The sequence below is a fragment of the Pelobates fuscus genome, chromosome 6, assembly GCF_036172605.1.
Source record: "Pelobates fuscus isolate aPelFus1 chromosome 6, aPelFus1.pri, whole genome shotgun sequence".
In the NCBI taxonomy this organism is placed as follows: Eukaryota; Metazoa; Chordata; class Amphibia; order Anura; family Pelobatidae; genus Pelobates; species Pelobates fuscus.
Genome location: NC_086322.1, coordinates 40,021,368 through 40,045,256, shown reverse-complemented (window position 1 = coordinate 40,045,256; position 23,889 = coordinate 40,021,368). Strand labels below are relative to the sequence as shown.

The window sequence follows — 23,889 nt, the reverse complement described above, 5'->3', positions numbered from 1 at the left end:
CTTGCACTATGTATAGACCATGGTGGTTGCATACTGTATGCCTTGTATGGCTGCCAATTACAGTCATGGTCTACATGTGCTATATCTATGTACATGTTATTCTTAGAATGGTGACACTCACTTAATCGTATATGTAATAGGTAGTATTAATTTGCCTCTTATGCTCAACATTTTTTTTTTAATTAGAAATCATTTAGTATCCCTTGACCAGTTCAGATAAATTGTGTATTTTATTAAATGATTGAACACTATTTAAGTGTGTTCTCATTATATTTGGAATTTGTGTTCAAAATATTTGGTAGTCACAATACTGCCGTCCACTGGCACACTAAACACGAATTACATGATTTGTGAATACCAATGCATACATAGGATTTTGTCTTCTTTCCCGTCATGGTAACAGTCTATCTTGTAATTGTAAATCCATATTGTTTTAAAATAATTCTGATCTTTAACACCCTGACCTCACTGTGTAAGATCTACATCTGCCCATACACACTTCTCCTGATCTAATTCCACAGACTACAGATACCTTTCCAGTTGTTTATTAATGATATTAATTATTCCAGGTAATCTGTCTGCAACAATACTTATTCTTTCATAAATAAACCTCTGTAAATATGAAAAATGGACATGCCTTCCAAGACCTTTGTCTCCTGGGCATTGATTACTCTCAAATTTATTATCATGTCCAGTGGTGTAAGGTGAAATTAGTCTGATCCAAATGGATGGATGAATGGATAGACATACAGATGGATAAACAGACAGACTTGGAAATAGGAAGGTAGAACTTTTTTTGTGGTCAGAGGATTTGTTTCCTATTCCTATATTGAAGAGCTTAATTTTAAAAAGTAAGATACATGCATTCACTATTGGAAGCTCTGCTTACAATATCAATAAAACTGCCATGGTCCCATCACAATTGATACAACAAGCTTAATATGCAAGAACTGAGAAACTTTCGTGAGATACGATTTAAAAAGTTACACAGCAGGGAGACAAAAATGTATTTTAGCATTATAAAAATCATAAAGTTTGCAGTTATCATTAAAAAAAGTAAATCGGATTTTCACTCAAGTTGGTCATTCCTTTGGGTGAAAGTATTAAAGAAATGACATATACAATTAAAAAAGGTACTATTGCAGAAAAGAGTGATTCTTGCTAGCAGCTAACTTTACAATTAATGAACCCAAGGTTAGAAAGTTAGATCAGCAAATACTATTAGCTACATGAAAGATAATTTCAAGTTTAAAATGATTTGAAAGATGTTTGATCATCTTGTATTTAATGGTTAATATATCAGACATTTCTTGCAGGCAAATTTTACTCACAAAATTTTCTCTCCATCCATCCATCCATCCTTGTGTGTCTGTCTTATGCTCGTGGGAGATGTAGATCCAATTATTTCGATCACTAATACACAGCAATACATAGTAATAGAAATCTTGACATGCTTAGCAAAACTGTATTTAACATGGGTGTTGAATACAGAATTAAGCACTGAATTATTGCATTGCTTGGTGTGCCACTTCTTCAGAAACCAATTAAAGACATCAGTGTATGTATGCCTATGTGCAAGAACCCCATGCAATGCATAATAATTAAATGCAATAACACATATTTCTATGCATGACGCAAATTGCAGCCTTAGGTATCATCATCACAGTAGAAAGAGTGAAGGATGAAATAAGAGAGAAATTTAGCTGATTTTTAGCATTTTAATAGTGCAGTCTCTATGGGTTATTAATGAGTTTTTTTAATTATTTAATATTGGGTGACAACACAAATGTATAATAACAAACAACCTTGTGTGAAAAGTATGTACTTTTTTCATTTTTCGAAAAGCGCAGATTCATAAAGAAACTGGCACTTTTATAAATTAGACTTATTACATCCCCTGATTGTCAATCACATAACTGTTTATGTTATTTCCTGGTTGTTTTGCTCAGTGGAGTTAACCACAAAAAACAGGCAATATCCCAGAGCACCTGCCTTGCAAATACTTCTCATTGAGCTACATTGGGAAGTCTGTGATTGGACAGTCATAGAAGGTCTGGACTAAGGAAGAATGGGAGGATTTGCAAAGGCTGCAGACAAGAGAACTGCAGCATTTTCATGTTGTTTTTATGTACCACTAATGTAAAAAGAAAAGCATAATTAAACATGTTTTCATTGAGAATATGTTTACTAGACCAGTGTTTCCCAACCCAGTCCTCAAGGCACACCTACCAGTCCAGGATTTAAGGATTACCCAGTTTTGTCTAAGGTGTTTTTAGAAAAAAAAGAAAAAACACCTTAGACAAAACTGGGTAATCCTTAAATCCTGGACTGGTAGGTGTGCCTTGAGGACTGGGTTGGGAAACACTGTACTAGACAGTATTCTTTTTTGTTTGTGTTTGTTTAGATTTGGGCTGTGGAATATCCCTTTAACTGATAGCATTCATTTTACTATATATTTATACATTTTGTTATTGTTAACATGCTTAGAAACCTACCTTCTCTATACATGCACTGTACTTTGAAATTCATCTTTTATGTAATTATGCTCTAGGTCTTTTAGACTGCACGTTAGCTTGAGTAGGAATTTTGTCAGCTTGCCAGTATGAAAAATGTATTTCATCATAATTACTTGTGTGTTTCATTTGGCCATGTTATAGTACTGCAAAATATTTTCCAGATGTATACAAAATAATACGTTTAAATGTACAAAACCAGGTTACACAAACACAAGACTTTACCAACTAGAAGAAAAAAAAAACCTTATGAAGACATAACTCTTTATTGTGCAACTCTAGAGCTATGTATGTCAAATTGGCAAAGGATGACTGGTTGGCTGAGAATCTTGGGGAAAGCATTTAGTCCACCAATATGTGTAGATACAAGGTTAAACATTAGCGATGTAATAAAATCCGTATTTGCTGAAGCCAGCATCTCACTTCTGTTGTCTCAACGGAGTTTTGGTATTGCTTGCATCCTTCTATAGAAATCTTTAATTCATTCAGGTAGGTAGTGTTTCATAGTTGGCCAGTCCACTGATTAATTGTCCTCATTTGCATTTTTTCAATTATAGGTAAGCAAACCACTGAGATCCCTAGGCAGACTATATTTTATTTAACAAATTCAGATTTTATTTTTAAATTAATATTTTTTTCCCAATGCAGCATTCCTGCTATAAAAAAGTGCAGAAATGCACCTGTCACTAGTTTTCACAGCTTCTTAGAAGCCGAGTTGCATTAATTGCTGCCAGAAATTAAGCTTTCATATGGACCTCTTGAAAATTACTGCATTACATTAAAATAGCCCCATTAATTAGGAAATGACAGTGTATGCATTTACATGAACTGTAAATCATTGATTGGATGCTGAAGATTACTTGTGTTGGAAATAATTGAGTAATAAAAGAAGTGGATGGCATATGTACACATACAGGTTGAAGAGTAAATAGTATTATGCTTCATAAACAATGAAAACAGTTGAATGATAAACTGGGAAAAAAAATTCAGGGAAGGAGTTAGGATTTAATAAATCTGAAGGGAAAAAAAATATTATATTATCTGCCCTTTAGAACGGTCACGACTTGGAACTAACTCAAACAGTTGCAAATCGCTTCTAGCTGCCAAGTTGTACAGCATGCAAACAACATTCACCACCTGGTAGGGTCTTTAGTGAGCCAAGGGGAGGAATCCTATGTAACCAAATGGCTGCTCAGTTATCGTCTACTGTTTGAATATATAAAATAGGTAGAAAGTCAGGAGAAATGTAAAATTGTATTTCTAATTTCTGCTTGTTTTTTTTTTATTTGGATCTCATGAAGCCATTGGTATATTTTATTGTAACTCATGATCACAACTATGGAGTACAAATTAATTTAAGAAGATAACATTTTATTTAAGAACAATTTTCAACAATTTTGCTGAATACTTAAGGTAATTATTTTTTTTTATTTGCATAGCTAATAAATTCTATAGTCCATAGGTTGACAGACATGTGACTCATTGGAACATCTGCCAGGGATTTGTGCACAAGTCTACTAAGAACTCCAGCAATGTATGGCATAATGTTAAAGTTGGGGAGCTGGACACCACATAACGCTCTATGAAAGGTATTGTTAGGGGAAAGAATAAATTAACTATAAAAAGCTTAGATTCACTATTGCTTTAAGTTTGATCCCAATACACATGGTGAATGTGGATAGAAGGAAGACACCACAATATTTCATTATTAATCCATCAACCCATGGCAGGTCTGAAAAGTGTGCTCTGCTTTGGGTGATCAAATATAAAACATTGCTTGAATGACATTGTTCCCAGGAAAGAGACGTTACCTGAAGCCCTGACCCTCCATTTACCCTACTTCTTTCGTACCCACTCTCCCCCTTTTTATCCTGTTGTTTTCTGCAATTGACTCTTAGGGTGACTGTCCAAGAATTTAAATCGCATGGATATTCCAAAAGGAAGGTCAGATATTCCATGGTCTTTTTTGTTTGAAATGCAATATGTTGACGTGTGTCTTACATTTCCACACAACTCTGTTGAGTTATGCCAATCTGGATTGGTAGCTTAAAAATGTATTGCTCAATAACTTTGGGTCATCTTAAGGGGTTTGTTTATTTTTACTGTGATTTTTCTTTCCAAATTTATTTTACATTATTATGAAAAAGTCGTATCTCAATAAAGATTGCAAAAGGCATCTCAAATTCTATTCCCCTACATGTTGCTGAGCTACAGTTCCCGTGATTTCCTGGCCTTCTATGCACTAAAAATTCTGGGAGTTGTAGGTCAACACCATCTAGGGGGGCAGAGTTTGAGATCCCTGATATACAGGACCAAGAGACTCCTGTATTCTTTTTAAACTATTTTTAATTTCAGATTTGTGTAACTAAGTCACCTAACCAGTACAAAAGCAATGTAGTTTAATTAACTGGTGTCTAGAAAGAAAGTACACCATTTTACTCTCATCTATACAATGTAAGAAAACATGTTTTGTAATTCTACCTACTTTCCTGAATGTTATATAGCATTTATATAAAATGCATTTATTTTTCTGAGCCACAAGAAATAATTATTGCAAACATGCTATAATTAATAAATCATGTATTTGGTGCTACCATACGTGTACCATAATTAATTCGACAATCAATATTGATTTTGATATTTGTTTTATTAAACTACAGGAACAAGGTCATATTCTGTCATTGGCAAAAATGACATTTCTATCTACAGAATATTGATAGAAGGCTAAGCATTTTAAGCTATGAAAATTAAATCTGAAAACATATTTTCAAAGAGTTGACCTTGGCCATTGAGCGCTTTATGGAACATAATTTAAATTGGATAATTAGTATACATTAGAATAGAGGCAGCATTGATGATGATCAAGTACAGGATCAATCAACTAGGCAACATATTGATCCAATAAGAAGCCACTAGTGATTACCCAAGTGGTCTTACCCATAACTAATGAGTTGTCTTAAAATACAGACCTTATCTGACACTGTATTCCGACAACTGCTAAATCATAGAACATGTAGTATAGATGAAAATTATTTAATTAAATCATTAATGCAAGTCTTCCCATTATTTTATTACAATCATCATACAATAGGAGAATATTGATGAATCAGCCATCTTTTTCCACACTGTAACTTTTAAGTCTAAGAATTTGCTTAATCTTTGCTTTTTATAATGGGTACTTTTTATAATTTCTTTTACTTTTGTCTCTGTTCTGTACTTTCTTCGTCACTTTAAAACTAGATTTTTGGCCTTTGATAAGGTCATTGACTGTTCCACATAGAATACTTAGAGTACATTTTAATGGTCCATTATCGCGCGTCCATTGCGAGACGCTGCTTAAATAACCTTTGATGGCAATAGCTTCAGGTAGAACAGAAGGCGCAGAAAGGTAACTTCCCTCATATTTCTGAGTAATTGTCACTGGATAATTACTTCTGCTGTTCATCTAATCATTTCTACACTTGTATTTGTTATTAGGTAAGTTACCAGGAAGACATAAACCAATGCAAATTCATGATGGAGTACTGCAGACTCTTCTAATTGGAAAGAGGAACATGCTCTTCTCAAGTGGAAAAGAGCTTTTTAAGATTATCACAACTAGTACAGAACATTTGGTAATGCACTAATTGCAAACACTTATCAGAATCATAATATGCTATTTAAAATTCAAAATTAATCTGTTGCTATGCGAATAAATATTCCCAGCCAAATACATATTTCTACTAGAAAAAAAACAAATCTTTTTACCTGTCTTTTTTTTTTTTTAAAGGTAGATCATAAAATAAAAATTCAAATGCTCTCTTTAACCCTTAAAAGACAAGTGGCACATATACATTTTTAGTCGCCACCTCTCCCTTGACAATACAAGTAGCTGAAAAAGTCCAATTGTTGTTCTTGATCGGAGGTTGTTAAGTTTTTACTAAATTGCGCATAAAGGTAAATTGATACGAATATTGCAAATGAACAAATCCCAACATGATAATGATAATTTAAATTGGGTTATTGCAGAGATTACTAAATTCAGTCATATAAAATCAGATTAATTACCTTTTTTATACAATTTAAAGGGACACTGTAGGCACCCAGACCACTTCAGCTTATTGAAGTAGTCTGGGTGATGTGACCCTTTTTCAATTTTTCATTTACATTGCAGTTCTAAGTCTGCCCTCTGTGGCTGTCTAACAGACACTAGAGAGCTTCCAGAATCCAAACAGACTGTTGGTCCGTTTGGTCCGTTATCTGACACTGGAGGTCCTCACGGACCTCCAGCATCAGATTTTCCCCATAGGAAAGCATTGAATAAAAATAACCAATGATGCTTAAGCATTGAATAATGCTTTCTTATTAGGAGGTCTAATGCACATGTGCATTAGATCTCCCCCAAGGAGGTAAGTGGCTGAAGGGGTTTTAACCCTTTCAGCCCCATGGGAGGGGGACCCTGAGAGAGGGGTGACCTATTAACCATATGGTGCCAGGAAACAACTTTGTTTTCCTGGCACTATTGGATCCCTTTAACACTTAATTATTTCCTATTATCGTAAATATATTTAGTTTGCAGACATAAACTTGTTTATTAATTTTTTTTAAATGAAAGTAGTGTTAAAGTAGTTGTAGTTAAAGTGAACCTGTTATTTCCCTAGCTAAAGAATAATTTATTATATAACACTAATTATTTAATATATTATACACATTATTGTAGCTAATAGAGAAATAATATCTCTTTTTTTATAATGTGTGACAAAAAGTACCATAGGTTTCAACTATGACTGCTGTCTTTACACAACCAGACTACAAATGCTATACATGCATGTCAAAGTGTTGGAACTTTATCAGTATGAGTAAGTACATATAATGCCAAATTCAGATCGGTTAAATGAGTTAGAACGTCTGGGAAAAATAAGTAGTGAGAAGATCAGACGTTTGTTGAAAAACAATACAGTTAAAGAAAAGACTGTGATTGAATGATTAACCATATAAGGTTCAAAGGTATAGGAAACACAATTAGGGGACACAAAAGACTATGTATTTTTAAAATAACTTAAAACAGACAGACACACAGACAGCAAGATAGATAGGTTCAAGTTTGTCATTTTCATGACCCAACCCCCCCCCCCCCCATTTTATATATGTCTGCATAAACTCTTTAAATGTATGTATATTTTAAATACAAAATAGATAGTGGTTGTCTGAAAGCATGTTGTGGTAGTTCACTGGGTTTATAGCAAATTCCGAACCTGTGTTGCAGCTAAAATTATGACAGCCAAATAGTTGGGAGAAAAACAAACAAACGGTGTATATGACATTTAAAAAAACAAAATACCTTTATTTCTTCATTCAAAATTCATGACTGTGGCTGTAGAGCAAGGGGAAGACCCCATCACAATGACGCTTATGCATTTTGTGCCCCACAGGGCACTTCGTCAGTCTCATACGCGTTATCTTGGTAAAGTCTTTCCCCTGCTCCATAGGATAGGATCCCACATTTCACACAAACCCTTTAATGTGTAGAATTAGCCCGCTCTCGTTTTTCCTTTTAGAAGAATATATTAATGGTTTGTCTCCTATAATACTGACTGCAGTAGCTCATGTATATATGTTTAATAGACTTCTTTATTATGTAGGATTGTATTTACATGCTATAAAAGTTTCCTTTTCCCTGCAGCTGTCTTCTTAATGCTCTTTGAGCAGTACAGATTCCCTGCAACCTGTTGGTATCACATACTGCTTAAAAGAAAGAAGGTAGGGTTACAATTCAATTAAATACTATTATTAAAAATAAAAAAAAGTCATGATTACTTTTGCCCAATGGTCTTTTAGCTTTTGTGTTGAACCATAGGTGCACGGAGAGTCCATTCTAATAGTTTTATTTGGTCGTTCTGAGAGGGGGGTGTTTTTGGTGTTTTTTTTAGCACCGAGAAGAATAATGTGCAGTGTTTTATGAATGTATACTATTAAATATTTGAAGCTTGTTGGTGTTCTTCTGTCTTTCATATATCAAAGCAAGCCCTGGGCAGTAAGCTTGTGGTTTCAGCACAGCATGCAAGCTGATGTGGTCAGTAACGCTTCCTTCTTTTGAGAAACAGAATGAAACTTTGCTACCTGCTGGGCTCGATCTGATGGGCAGATAGGTTGAATTTAAAAACATGTTTGAAGAAGGAAAGCAGACTTTACATCACAAATCAATAAATGTATCTTGAAATGATTTTTTGTAACAGTATTGCAATACTAATATCTGTTTTTATATTGCAATCAGTAACTCAGGTATTTTTAGACTCTAATTATATACCATCAAATCTGAAAAGTATATTCATCAAACATAGATCTGTGGTGACATAGACTTCTTGCAAAGTTTACGACAAAATAGTTGAATGAATACCATTTTACATCAAATCACCTTTAAGGGGGTAATGTCCCCTCTGAAATATACCACTGAATAAAACAATCACCTATAACTTGTGTTGAACTTTTTGTTTCATGTGATATTCCATTTTCTTTTTCAGTGTATATTAAAGATTAAGCATTTAGTATGACATTCTAGTCCAGTGCAGGCACAGCCATGGCACACAATGCAAGTGTGGAGGATAAAAGAAAACTGTGTTTTAGTTTCTCTCTATCTCTACAGACTGTAAAGGACAGAGCAATGACGAACAAGACTCAGGTGCTCAGCTAAATCCAGCATTGTGGATTTCACATTTAAGTTTATTTTACAGATCTCACAAACCCATAATTGTCAAAGGGTACCTGTCATGACAATACTACTTCATCTTTAATGATGAAGAATCAAATTTCATCTATACTTTGTGCTAGCAGAATTGCTAGCAAATGTCAAGATTTTTCTAAAATCAGAGACTAAGAAACACCCTTTCCCTCTTCTCTCGGTAAATTCAATATTGGCAGATCTGCACAGAGATGTCTCTCCTGCTTGAATTCAGCTTCAGGGAAAGCAATGGCTGCTATGGGAAGTATGGGGGAGGAGCAGGCTCTATGTAAGAGCATCATCAGCACCAAGCGCATAGAGGAGAGAAGCAGCCCAAATGATTTATTGTAGCAGCTTTAGGGATTCAATCTGAGAATGAAGCAAGAACATAATAAGATTTATTTTCACAAAACTAACAAAGTGTTAGGGACTTTTAATATTTTATAGGAAGCAAGTCTGTGCTTCCAAACAGGGGGATGCAGGAGAGGTTTGTGCTACAGCAAGTGTAACACCCACTAGAAACATGCTTAATGGACTCAGCAGGAGACTGGGGTGATGGAAATACCTTAAGATATATATAAGTAATAAGGGAAGGAACACTACATTGTATAACATGGGCCAAGCCAGATGTTTAGAAAATGTATATCTGTCACTTTAAACAAAATAGAAAGTTGAAAGATCTAAATCCTATGGAAGCAAAGCTTCATGTTTAAACTATTATTAATATCAAATAAAGTATCTACAAAAGTGTTAAATCACAAAAAATAAAAAATGTACTAGGGCACAAAATTATCTACAAGCACTAAAAGTGTTTTTTTTTGTAATGAATAAGGAATTGGTATATTTATTATTTTAACAGATAGCTTAATACATATTAATATGCAACAGATTGTAAACTTGTTTTCAGTGAATTTAGCTTTAAATAACCTCTGAATTAATTAACAAATAAAATATGGTAATTTGCTATTTTATATAGGGTATACTTATCATAAATAAAAAAGTATGTTTAATTCCAAATAGTTTCATTACAGAATTTGATTCTTATGTGTACTAAATAAACCAACATACGTATCTCTAGATAGTCTGATTTTATTACTAAGCTGCAAAATCCCACACAGAATTGCAAACCTAAAATGGCTGTATTGGAGTGACAATACCTTAAAGGTTGCTATTCTCTGTCAAAATAATATCATGATACAAAGGATTTCCTTGGAATTAAAAATGTGCAATGTCACTAATAGCCTCACTGAATTTAGCATGCCAGGACAAGCCGAAATTTTGGGGAATGGCTTTTCAGGTATTTTCCCACATTTTAAAATCTGCATGAATTTTAAAATGCAGAAGGGGAAAGCCCGCTAGGACCATATACATAGCTTTTAAGAAAATACCTACATTATTGATATGAACAGTTTACCTACAATGAGTACAAACTATATGTCTATATTTCCTTGTATTTAATTGTTTTTACAAAGTCAAGGAACTTTGAATTGGTGCTTAAAATATTATTGTCTCTGCATAAATATCCTTAGTTAACACTATAGTCCCCTCATTGTTATTCTTTTTTCTGTAGTAGGGCTGGGTGATTTAAATTATTGTGCCCCCCATTTTAATAAAAAAAAAATATCAAAATAATGCTTTGCTTCACTGTAATGTAGTGTAAAGACAGCCTATTCTGTCCAATCCACTTCTCTAATACCATTGTGCTGGAAGGAATTTTGTCCAATCAAATTTTTCTCATAGAGAAACCTTGTGAGCAAAAGGCATGTGGACAGCAATCGCCTTGCTCTGCCAATCATATGCAGCATCAGCATCAAAAAAGCACTAGAGGACATTCGAAGAGGACATTCTCATGCAACATGTTAGGTCATTGAACTTCAAAAAAATTAGTCTGGCTCATTTGTTGATGCAGAAAACCTAGATAGTGTTTGCCAGTAAGGCAGCTACTGGAGGTGTGTTTTGCCCTCCAATTAAAACATTGCCCTATCTCTGACATGGTAATATTTTACATTGCAGGGCCAAAACAGCGGGCCACTGCACCCACACCACTTCATTGAGATTAAGTGGTGTGGGTGCTTATATTGGTCAAACTTTAAATACCTAAGTAAATCATTGTCTATAGTATGTTCTAGAGCATAGACATATACAAATGTCTAGTAAAATACATCTAAAACCTGTTCGTGATCTCTGAAAAAAAAATAAAAAATAATTTCAAATAAACATTTGGAAATATTTACAGTTGCACTCCGCAATGTCTGTTGGAAAACACACAGCTAGAAAAGAACAAGTATTCATATTTAATCTTTAATTTGGTTCTTGTAAAAATAAAAAGCAAGTGCGGCGCAACTTCTGCATACAGTAAATCTACTTAATGTATCGGTTTGCCAGTAAAACGTATCCCCTAATTTGTTATTCTTATAGATTTGACCCCATTAGAGGTGTGCGTTCTATATAAATCTTTGCTCATTTTTGTCCTGCTGTTTTTTCATTAAACTGCAGCTCTTGCTCACATTAAAACACCTCGTTCATGCATCATTCAGGCATGTGAATGATTACCAAATGTCTTTCAGTTGTCAGAGTAATGAGACAAGGAAGTGAATGAGAAATGGATGCCACTGTCTCCCGGGATGGACAAAGCGATTTTTATTATCTCTTGTACAATATAATTGCACCTTAAATGCATACCTCAAAAGTTCAGCAGTTCTGCCTTTGATGTGCTCTCTTAGAGACAAGTGAAAAAGGAGATTTCAAAGTAAAAGTATATATATATATATATAATTTTAAATTGTCTATTAAATTATCTATTATATATTAATTATGCTATTGTATTCTTACTTAGTGTACTTACATAGGTATTGTGTTTACTTTTTATTTTCTACTGTATATAATTAGGATTACTTTGGTTGGGCAAAAAGCAATGACAATTCTAAAACGTACATCATTATGCTGGCAATAGTATAAGAATAAGAGTATGTGGATTTAAAATGCGTTGGGCATCGATTTATTCTGTGCTCTACCCTACATGGAATAATCCATTCTGGCAGTACATGCCTCTTGAGGTTTACTTGCATACTTTATCTTCTTTTACATGAAAAAATAGCTTTAAGAGAACTAATTCCATGTGAATTCTATTACTTAAAATCCACTTGAAAGAATCACAAGCCCCAAATAATCTGAATGCATCAAGGTGGTGCTGACATATAGATGCTTACATGGTACCCCTTTAAAAGAAAAATGTTTATCAATCTTTATGCAGTGATTGTAATGGGAGATACAATGAAATAAGACAAAAAAACTTTTTCCTTAGTGTCCTATTTATTGTCCATGTAGTGAGTAGATGAAGTTATTGTAATTAATAAGTTATTTAGATAACCATTGAGCAAATCATTGCTAGCATAATTTCAGCTAGCTTGAATATATTTTACATGGTTACATAAGGATCATTTTGGCAGTCATTATAAACACTTCATCTTATCTTAAAATGCAAATTAAATGAATATATTGAATTGGTTAATAACTTCGCCGTATTGTTTAAAAATGCAAAATAGTAAAAGGTAAAATGTAATTTTTTTCAACTTTAGCTGATACTTTTTTGACATTGTCAATAGAAGTAAAACATAGGTATGGCAGCCACAGTGAGAATCCATGTAACAGTTTACTTAATGTACTCAGTGCATTTACAAGACATACAATGTTTGCCATTGTAGAGATCACCATATTAGTACACAGCCTGCAACATTAGCCAATGTGAAAATCGGGAATAAATAAACGTATGACATTTAACATGGGGCAACTGACATTGTGACCTAAAGTTTTATCAAACATTTTCATAAAATAATTTGGTAGCTTGTATCAGTTTGTAGGCAAATCCAATCAATACATTTAAAACATTTACCTTCATCCAAATTACACTAGCTACCTGTGAATTGATTTTTATTAACTCTTAACCTGTGAATTGATTTTTCTACCAAGCTCTAAACAATTCAGACATGGGGTTGTCTATTTTCTTTAATTGCATAACTTATAAATTCTCAGATTAGTCCCCCATTAAACAGAGATGACTCAATAAAACATTACATAATATTGGGAGATATCAGGCAGGTTAATCACATCACTGTCTTTAATGTCAGAAAGGGTGTTATATCCTTCGGCGCTTGGAAACCCAAATAAGCTTTGCTACAAAATTTAACAAATGAAAGCCTTCGTGTAAAGTGTGGAAGATTCCCATGCTTAAAAAATAAATTTGTGAAATTCACAGAGTAGAGGCCCAGGAATAATATTTGCTTGAAAATGTGTTTGTATATATTATGGGATATAGTAAATTATATGAAATGAATGCTGTGATGCCCTTTGGTAGCATGAGGAACCTCTAGCCTCAGAATATAGCTAAAGTTTTCTTAAAAATATAAAAGGAAGCTAAATAGTTTCAGCTCACATAGTACTCATGCAAGCAATTTTGTTGAAAGAGTGATGTTAAATAAAAGATATGACCTGCGAAAGGTGAAAGTTTGAGTTGGCCTTTTAGTGGCACATTTATATTGGAGTGCATTAAACCAACATATAGGTACAATTTTATAATTTCCATGAAGTTGACCTGATTTTTTGTGACTTTGTGCAAGGCCACTTTAAAAATAGTATGATATGTACCTTGTTCTTTTTTGGTTTCATTATCATTCACTCCAAAATTGCTCATTACTTGACCAAGAGATTTTTTTCCCCCGGAGTTCCAGTCAGTACATCTGCATAATGCAGAGGAAATGTTAAATGTTTCCTTTTCTGTAATGAGTGATATCTGGTTCAAAACTCAACAATAGCATTGGGTGAAGAGGATGTCTCTGGTCATAATACAAGACAAACATAGCCCATTCTGTGCTATACTCCCTTAATGCCTGGTTTAGCCAGGCAACTCTACTTCCAGGGCATGGGTCTCGCATAAAGAAAAATGCCAACAGATTCCATACAAAAACTCATAAGCAAGCTATTTTGCATGTGTTTGTGTCTACCATGTCTACTATATGTGACACCTATTTGATCCCATGTTTAAAATAAATGTCACATGGGGGCGGAGCCTGACTGGCAAGCAGAGCAGACGCAGGTTTGACAAGCTCCTGAGCACAAACTGTCTATTCTACACTATACACTTGACCACCCCCTATAGTGCATAGTGAGGATTCTGCTGATTCGTGTGGTACCAAACTCATGCTGTACTGTCTCAGGAAACTAACATCTCGCTATTTGCCACCTACAAGCTGGACAGGCATCGGAGAGATGACCGCTCTCCAGACACCACGTCCTACTTCACAGCATGGACTTTAGCTCTCCCTCCCCCCTTTGCACTGGCGGGGGTAATCCCGGTCCCAGGATATTCCCTATGGCTACAACCAACACCTCAGCCTGCAGTGTACAGGGGCACCGCAAGGCTTCTAAAATGGTGGCGACCGCAACCAGAGGCGATGCAGAGACCCATAATGCCACAACCCTGGCTAAACTGGATCATATCTTCGTGAAATTCTGGGCTACTATTGAGGCAAGAAGGCAGTCTGCCCTGACACCCTGACCACAGATCTCCTACACCCCAACACAGCCCTCCTACACCTGCTCTGATCCTGATCAACCACAAGACCACCTGGTCAGTCTGAACCCACACAGTGGACGCCAAAGCAGCAGAGCATCACTTACCCCTCGGGACCTGGAGCGGAGCCTGCAGCAGTCCTGACTCTAGCTACAATTTGTAGGCCTGGGGCATTACACCTCATGACTCCTCACAATGGCGGCTGCTGCACCAGAAGGGAGATATGGCACCCGACCGCTGCTGCACCAGAAGAGAGATATGGCACCCCGCACCACTTACACTCACCCACATGGAATTCTCCTCACAGAGCCAAACAGTCTTCTAGCAAGTTGGCATCGGATGAAGCCTGAAGCACACCCTGGCAACTCAGCCAGTATAGGCTTTCTTCTAGTTTAACAACCATCGGTGGACTCCTGTTACCTGTTTTTTTTTTAAATTTCCTTGCTTTGCATTTTCTCCTGATATAAAAACATACCTTTTCTAGTACCTCAAGCAATGCATAACTAGAATGATTACTGTGTACTCTTGCAATTTTTGTCAAAACGCAGCATTAATAGCATTATTAATTTTATTTTCACATGCCTAGAATATCTTGCAAACCCTGAAGTCTTATTGCATCACTAAACTGACATGTTTAACTAGCCTTCATTTGCTTTCTTGTGCTGTCAGTTGATTTAACATGATATCTCCTAACCCATTTCTTGTATACTGACCCAGACTTGTTTATTTTCTGTTTAAAAAAAAAAGTGCTATTTCTCTGACATTTTATAAAGATCTTGCCTTCATCCTAAATGTACTTTTTCATATCAGAATGTCACTGTAAGCTTGTGAATGAACCTATGCACTACAAAAATAAAGAATACAAAAAAAAAAAAAAAATTCACACTGTTTAATAAAAACAGTAGAAAAAAAAGTAGCGAAGGAGTGAAAAAAAGTGTTGATGATTACTAGAGGTATTGGTGAACTTATTTCTCTATAAGGTTTGTTATTGCTTCCTTTCAATTCATTGGTTATCCAGTTGTTTTGAACTATACTAGGTTACCATTAAAGTTTGTGTATATTATTTGGATTATGATTACTCATATTAAATGCTTGTTTCTGGGTTTTCTGTTCTAGAATGTGAATCCTTATTGAGGAGTTTTAGTTTTTTTAGATCCACAGTAACAGTTGAAGTTTGAAAGTCCTTCAATGTAGTAAGAAGAGTATTCTACACACATCCCATAGTAGGGGTTTTCATTATTAAAGGAAATGGATAACATACATTATGTCAGCATCCTGTAGCGGACTCACACACACGCCTAAAAGATTATCAGATTTGGCACAGGAATTCACAGCATGATAAGACCACATCACATTTTCAGTTTTCCAAGAAACAGTTGCAATGTGCACAGTATGCAGGATCTAACCATGTCAGTCAATGGGATGTGACTATAAAGTGGCTCTATATAGGAAAGAGAATGACTTGTCTGACAACAGCATAAATCATTGGATGCACAAACAGAGCTTTTCTGGGTATGATAAATGTTTCTACATTATGCTAGAATTTCTTAAAGCTAGATATAAAAAAAAAAAGAAGAAACATCATAAGAGCTGAAATCACAGGTTATTTTTCAGCTGTTCATAAGAACGCAAATCCTTGAAAATCTATTGGGTTAAGTATATTATGGTAAATAAAAGATCTGTGGGCCCTTGCTTTTCAAACATCTCATTCCAAAATATCATGCATTAAAACAGCATTGTCACTTGTTTCCCCTTAGGTATATCCTAAATACCTCTCCCTGCTTCACTGTTGTTTTGTATTTTATTTTTTAAAACCAAGCTTATTTTAAAATTTATACATAAGGAAAGTATGTACTCGTTTTCCTTATGTATAACTTCGGGTTGACAAATAGTCATGTTTTTTTTTTTTATTTAAGCTCCATGGCCTTTGTCATTCGCTGTATTCGCCTTCTTCCAGTGGCGTGTCACTGGCCCTCTGTGTTGAGTCAACACAGTTCCATTAGAAGCCTTCATCTGATGTGTTTGCCTTGAAAGGGCAGAATGTGAAATTCCTAGAGATGCCATGTCAGGAATACAAAAATGGTGGCGTCATGAGAGAAAAACTGGCGAAACTGGCACAACGTTGGAGAAGGTAAGTTGCACTAGTCCCATGGCCTGAAATGGTTGTGTGCAAGTTGAGGGCTACAGGGAGACTAGGGGCTAGACACTGAGCAAATGACAGATATTTAATAGTGTAGAATTCTTCACTTCTCTGAGTAGGTTTTCCAGTTGATATTGAAACATTGTTGCTGGAGTTTGTTTCCAATCAGTTAGTTGGGAACAGGCTCACAGTCAGCATTCCAGATAATTTAAAAGGTGTTTGAGCGGAGTCTTGATAAACCATTTCTGATCGCTGCTCATGTTTTACATGAGGGTATTGTCAATAAGAGACAGGCGTAGGTTTCCATACATTTGAGGTTCATAACATTCAACTAGAATGTCATTGTCTGTTGTAGCATTAAGATATTTGTTCTCTGTCATATCCTGCATCAAGCTTTTTAATTTGGCACTATGCAGCCAAGCAGACAACAGTATCACAAATGGTTAATCTTGATTTATTTTCCCACTAACTGCAGGTTATAAACCATTATAGGTAACAATTTATGTATGTGAGGTGATAGTGTTTGTGTGTGCTGTTTGGCTTTTGGATCCCATTCAATTATTCCTTTAGTCAGTTTGATATGTTTGAATGAAACAATGGTTGCTGTACCAGTAAACAGGATATTTTTACAGATTCAGGACATAGCAGTTCTAATTTTGTTGGCTTGTGAGTGCATGTAAAACACACATGATCTACCCTTTGAAAAAAACTATAACTATGACTAACGAACTTACCGTAGCTTCTTTTTACAAAACCTTAAATAGTAAAGTCTTAAGAATAACTTAAAGGGACACACCAGGCACCCAGCCCACTTCAGCTCATTGGAGTGGTCTGGGTGCCTTGCCCCTTTCCCCTTAGCCTCGTTAGTCAAAACACTGCAGTTTTGGAGAAACCGCAGTGTTTTTATTACAGGATTAATTCCACCTCTAGTTGCTGTCTCTCTGACAGACTCTATATGGTGCTTCCGGCTTCTTAGAACACAAAAAGTGTTTTAAATGATGCTGGATGTCCTTACACTATGCATGAGGACCTCCAGCGTTGCCAGAATCCCCATAGGAAAGCATTGAATAAGTCTTTTCTAAGGGGAGGTCTAATGCACGCGTGCGGCTGTTGCCGCGCATTAGACTCAGCTAGTCGTGGGACAGAGGAGGGGGCGGAGCTTCGACCCAGTGCCGAAGGACATCTGCGCTGGGATCAGGTAAGTGAATAAAGGTTTTCAGAGGTGGGAGGCAGAGGGCAGAGGGATTGGTAGTGCCAGGAATACAGATTTGTATTCCTGGCACTACAGTATCAGTTTAACTTTACTTTACTATCTTAATAATATGTAAACAAATATGTTAAACAGCTTCTATAAATATTATATCTCACTTTTGTTGTAATGTAACCTGAAAAGAAGTAAGTCATCCTGTTTGCACTATATAAATAATAAATACACGTGTACACTATGCACCTCCTGCAGTTACTGCATTTTCCCTCTGTTACAATATAACCTGATATGTGCCAAGTGCACCTGATGTGCTGTATTAATAAAACATACAGATATACACTCTATAACTACAGCAATTACTGTATCTACCTTCTAATTTTAAAGTAACCTGTAAAGTGCTAAGTATACCTGTTAGCTCAATAAATAAAAGATGGATAAACATTTTTGTTACTTCGGAATATATGTCTGAGATCGTTATGGATTGTGCCATGTGAGTGCACAAGCTTGTAAATAACACAGTTTGGCTGCATGCCTTGTATTCTGCTTAAACATAAATTCATGTTGTACATTAAACATGCCCATTTTAGCCATCAGGCCTAGTAACGATCCACTACACTAAGCTCTACACAATTGGTAAGCTCAATAATTGACAAGCAAAACACAGAATGAATCCCATGAACATAGAGAGTTGCTATATATATGTCCTAATGTTAAAATGACAAAAAAATTAAATTATATATATATATATATATATATATATATATATATATATTATTTTATTTTTTTGTCATTTTAACATTAGGACAAAAAAGTATATTTATATTGCAAACAAAAGCATATGTAATTTTATTTAACACATATATATTTAAATCAAACTATATTTACCAAATATCGTATACTTTGACGTTACCCAGTCAAAAAAAGTGTTTAATATTTAGAGAAATAATTAAATTGGCTATCTGAATCATACTTTTCATTATTACAGGTAAAATGTACCTCTTTAGGTAATGGTATTTGTTTGGTTTAAATTTTATGTTTTCAAATTCAAAGTTCCTGACGTGGTATAAACCTTTAAATAAATATATTTCTGTTAGAGACCATTTTCCCGAAATAAAGACATTTGCGGTAAGATGGTTTAATCTAGTTCCTGTTAGATAGAGGTTGGTTCAATAAAGGTATTCGCTGCAAGATAGTTTAAATCTACTTCTTGTTAGAGAAAGGTTATCTTAATAAAGATATTTTTGGTTAGATGTTAGCTTAAGTTTTCTTAAGGAATCTAAAAATGTTTTATCATTACGTAGTTGTAGGTTGTAGTGGTAAGTTGGCAATTGTTTTTACGCCAAAATAGTAAGTTGGCAACAATATTTTAAAATGTTAACTATCTCTGGGTTTATTTTAACTCTGCAAACAATTTATTTTTGGAAGTAAGTTGGCAAGGTACCACAACATTCTAGGGCAGGCATAGGCAACCTTCGGCACTGCAGATGTTTTGGACTACACCTCCCATGATGCTTTGCCAGCATTATGAGTGTAAGAGCATTATGGGGGATGTAGTCCACAACATCTGGAGTGCCAAAGGATGCCTACCCCTGTTATAGGGTATATATTTGATAAACAGTTCATCATAATGCATAGAAAAAGGATTTTAGTACTGCTGCGGTAGTCGAGATAGCAACATAACCAAAATTTACATTTTCCTAGCTCAGCTAATTTAGCCTAAATCTAGCTCTGGACTTTGTATTGATAACAAGGACAAATGTTTTTATAGAAATAGAGCCAATTTTCGTCAATAGTAATTACTGTGTATGGGATGTAATTTCTTACACTCTACCTGCATGTATATAATGATTATTTACTAATTATTATGCTTTTCTCAGCTCATGATATGGTTTATGCCTTATGATAACATGAAAGGCTATACGATTCTACAAATGAAAAAAGATCACACTAAAGGGCACCCGTTACTCTTTAAATGGCATATCTCTGCCCAATTATTTTAAGTTTCTTTTTTGCAATCGCTTTTAAACTTAAATAGGACAAATTAACAAAAGTGAAATAAATTGCTTTTATATCTAATACAGTTATGAAATTTGCTAACAACAAAGCATTTCTTCCTCCAGGCAAGTGAAATATCTAAGATGAGATAGAAGAAGCTATTAAAAGTTTGACTTTTTCCATAACAGTAGAATGTTTAACCTCACTGAGCTGTTCTACTATATGACATAATTGAAACATTATATACAACTTTATAGTTGACTGCATTCCGCACACAGGGAAATTCTTGAAATACTTACCTGCATGTGCTGAATCACTACCTCTGTGACAACCCAATAAATATCCAAATGTTACACAGTTCAGAATCAATTTTGTCCTTCCATCCCAATAATGTTATGATATCCATAATTACATCCAATAGTTCCTAACCTTTTCTGGATTGAGGAAGTCTTCATTAAAACCCACATATCCAAGACACACCAACATTTGTTCCTTAATTAGTGGCTTTTAAATACTATGAGTTTTTTTTCCTGCAAGAACATCAATCTACGATTGATAAGAGCAGTCAATCAAAAGAACAGCTGACACTTGGTTCAGCAACAAGCTAATTTGGATGCATGTGAATTGTGGGCAATGTATTTCACAGCTTGTTTAAAAAATGTTAGCTTTTACTAAAAGGGAATTAAGGATGGTCCTTACGTTATGTGTAAATGAAAAGCAGAGCCATAGCTTACAGACAAGTGGATCAGTCGTGGATATGACGCCACGCAAGCATGGTCTTCAGGCTTTTGTTTTCAAAACTGAGGAGCTTTACGGGTTTTAAAAAATTAAATAAAAATGGCATCTGTGAAAGGTTTTTCTTATTTTCTGCTTTTGGTAAGATATTGGCCATAACTACAAACACAAAATAGCTTGCCACTGGTAACTGCTAAACTAGGAAGAACAATTTAAGAATATTGTTGACCAGTGACCTTGTTTTTATCAAACATTAGCGAACTGATGCCGACAGAGTTAATTCATTGACTATTCAATGATGTAGTTTCATTCTGTATTGTATATACGAGTATACAGTAATTACTGCTAAACTACTTGGGGCTTGGTAAACAAACCTTGAAAACTAAAACTTACAAACAAAAATAAATAAAGAAAACTCTTTCTAGAACTCAACATTATCGATCTCTCCACTACCAAACACTTAAAAAAATAGCATACCCTTTATTTCAAATGGAGCACACAGCTATCAGATAAATGCAGCATAAGCTTTAACTTTGTTTATCGTTTGAAAGTCAAAGCTTTGGTACAAATTAAAATTATGTAAATTTATACAATTTTCACTGATTCATTCATAGTTCACAGACATGATGGGTGGATAAGATTTTTTGCAGTATACCATTTATTGAGCTTAAAATGAGAAATCCAGTTTTTTGTCATAAAGAGCAAATATTAAATAGACAGAACTTTTAGACACCCTACCTTTGGATTGAAATTTCTCTTTGCATTATACCTGGTTTTGCAAGTTGCCTCCCCCATGTTATTGGGAGTGAAGTGGTTGATCTTATGAGCCCGACATGTTTTTATAATTTAATTCCATGCTACATTATTTACATATCTTATAGAATACACTGAAAATGAACTATTCAGTCTTGGAATTCATTTTCTTACCCCATTTATTCTTCGGGATTATTTTTCTAGTGCATTTTACTCTCCTTGAAGTAATCTTTTCTTGATTCCTGGAATTGTACCTACTTTGCAGGAGAGTGTTTTCATATATTGACATTTTAACAGAATGTATTGTTCAAGATACAAATCTCTATTCTAGTCGCATCAATAAAGTAAACTCTTAAAGAGTTCTCTGGAAGTAAATAAGAGAAATGATAGGGGTATTTACATGCACATACTTGCACATGCATTCATCGTACAATTCCCCCAATCAATAATAGACGGCAGAGGTAGCCATTATTTCTACAAAGCTGGGTTTACAAAAACACATTTTTATTTCCTGAACACAAGTGTCCTTTTACATAATAGCTTGACTTTGGACTGCAGAACTGACAGTCTCTCATCAATCAAGCCAATGAGGGTTTCATTGAAAAGGTTGTAATCATGTTCGTTTTTCCTATGATTTATGCATTATTACCTTTTAATAGCTTCTTTGTAATATAAAGAAGGACACATATTGAGGTAGCAAAGAGTGCAGGAAGAATAGAATAAAAAGCAAATCTCCCTGTGGGCCAACAACCTTCACATGACCCTCTTTTGCCCTTTGTGCAATATCTTTTGACATCTTGACAGATTTAATAGGTACCCAGGAGGCACCACAAGAAGTGAAAAGATCCAAAACAACCGATCTAGCTTTTCTAAAATGCTGCAGAATATATTAAGAAACAAGCACAGCTGCCAAACTAAGGCAAAGCAGAAAGAGCTGTTAATCCTAATTCCCAACACGTATAAAGCAGGCACTAATTGAACCATATATATGATTCACTTTGGGAGATCACGGTTTATTTGGAAATCCTAAAAAGCCAGGCTCAAATAAAAAAAAAAAAAATGTAAGAGAGAGTGAGTCACACTGCCAAGCCAAGCAAACCTTGGGGAAATCGAGTTTTCCTTTCTACAGATGAAATGCAAAATCATTAATGATGCAGATTAAATTTGGGGTGTACTTACCATGGTGGAGTCCCTGCTTCCATTCCCGAAAAGGGCGCTTTCGGCACAGGAGGGAAGTAGGTCGAGGGAAAGTTGACTATCCCTGCCTCCAGCTATGACATCACCTGCTACGTCATAAAAGGTAGTGAAAGTGCTCTGCATTCCAGTCTGATTTCAGAGAGATACAGAAGAGAGAAAGATTAAGATTGAGAAAGAAAAGAATGTTCAGGATTCTTCAGAAGGATTAAAAGAAAAAAAAATATGCATGTGGGTTCCAAATCATAATAATAATAATTTAAAAAAAAAATAATAATAATAATAATAACTGACTTTGAAACTGATCAGCTATTGTTACGCTATTACATTGTGCGAAGAAGATTTTTACTAAGGATTTCATGCATTGCAAATCAATGTAAAGATTATCTGGCCATATTTTTGGGTGGGATACTTATAACAGTTCTAATTGGTCGGCACAGAATTATATGCCAATAATATGCCTATCATTTGTGTTGGGGGTGGAGAGTAAGGGTTTATTGACTCCCTCAACTGACTCATCAAAGGAAGTCAGAAAGGAATGCAGAGCATTTTACCATCTTAACAGGCAGCTGGTGATGTCATTATTAAGGATGGGTAAAGGTTTTGTTATTTTTTTTTTTCACAATTAATCGAAATGTATTGAAATGCCAGAATGAAATGGATTTACACGTCAACTACAAAACTGTAACAGAAAAAAAGATGGGCAACTCAAAGCCATGCAAGGAGTAAATAACAAAAATCCAAGTTAAATAAAAAAAAATACATACATACAGAAATGAAAACAACATTGCACAAATACATAAATATAATATCTGGATTTCAATTTCATTTATGGTTTAAGATATGAAATGTATACCAATTGCCACATGATTGACCTTTTTTTTTTTTATTGTGTTTCTGACCTATGTATTCACCCATCCATAGTCATTACTCAGGCAATATATTAACAGATCCTGATGTTGCTCAGATAACATACATGTGATTAATTTTATTGGATTGCATGTAAAAAGAAAAATCCAAAATATAAACATTTAACAGCTAATGAAAATGAACATAAAAGTTAGCATTGCTAGTTTACGGTAAGGA

The 23,889-nt window shown here is 34.8% G+C and overlaps 1 protein-coding gene across 4 annotated transcripts in view; it reads right to left on the bottom strand.

Moving 5' to 3' along the window:
* The window catches only part of CTNNA2 (catenin alpha 2), a 1,421,691-nt gene that overhangs the window by 29,266 nt on the left and 1,368,536 nt on the right, over positions 1–23,889 (bottom strand). For 2 of the 4 annotated variants that reach the window (XM_063457611.1, XM_063457612.1), the window contains one exon: positions 22,789–22,935. The exons of the other annotated variants lie outside the window; for them this stretch is intronic. In XM_063457611.1, the coding sequence (XP_063313681.1) occupies positions 22,789–22,935 (147 nt within the window). The remainder of the gene's footprint in view (positions 1–22,788; positions 22,936–23,889) is intronic. 4 annotated transcript variants of the gene reach the window in all.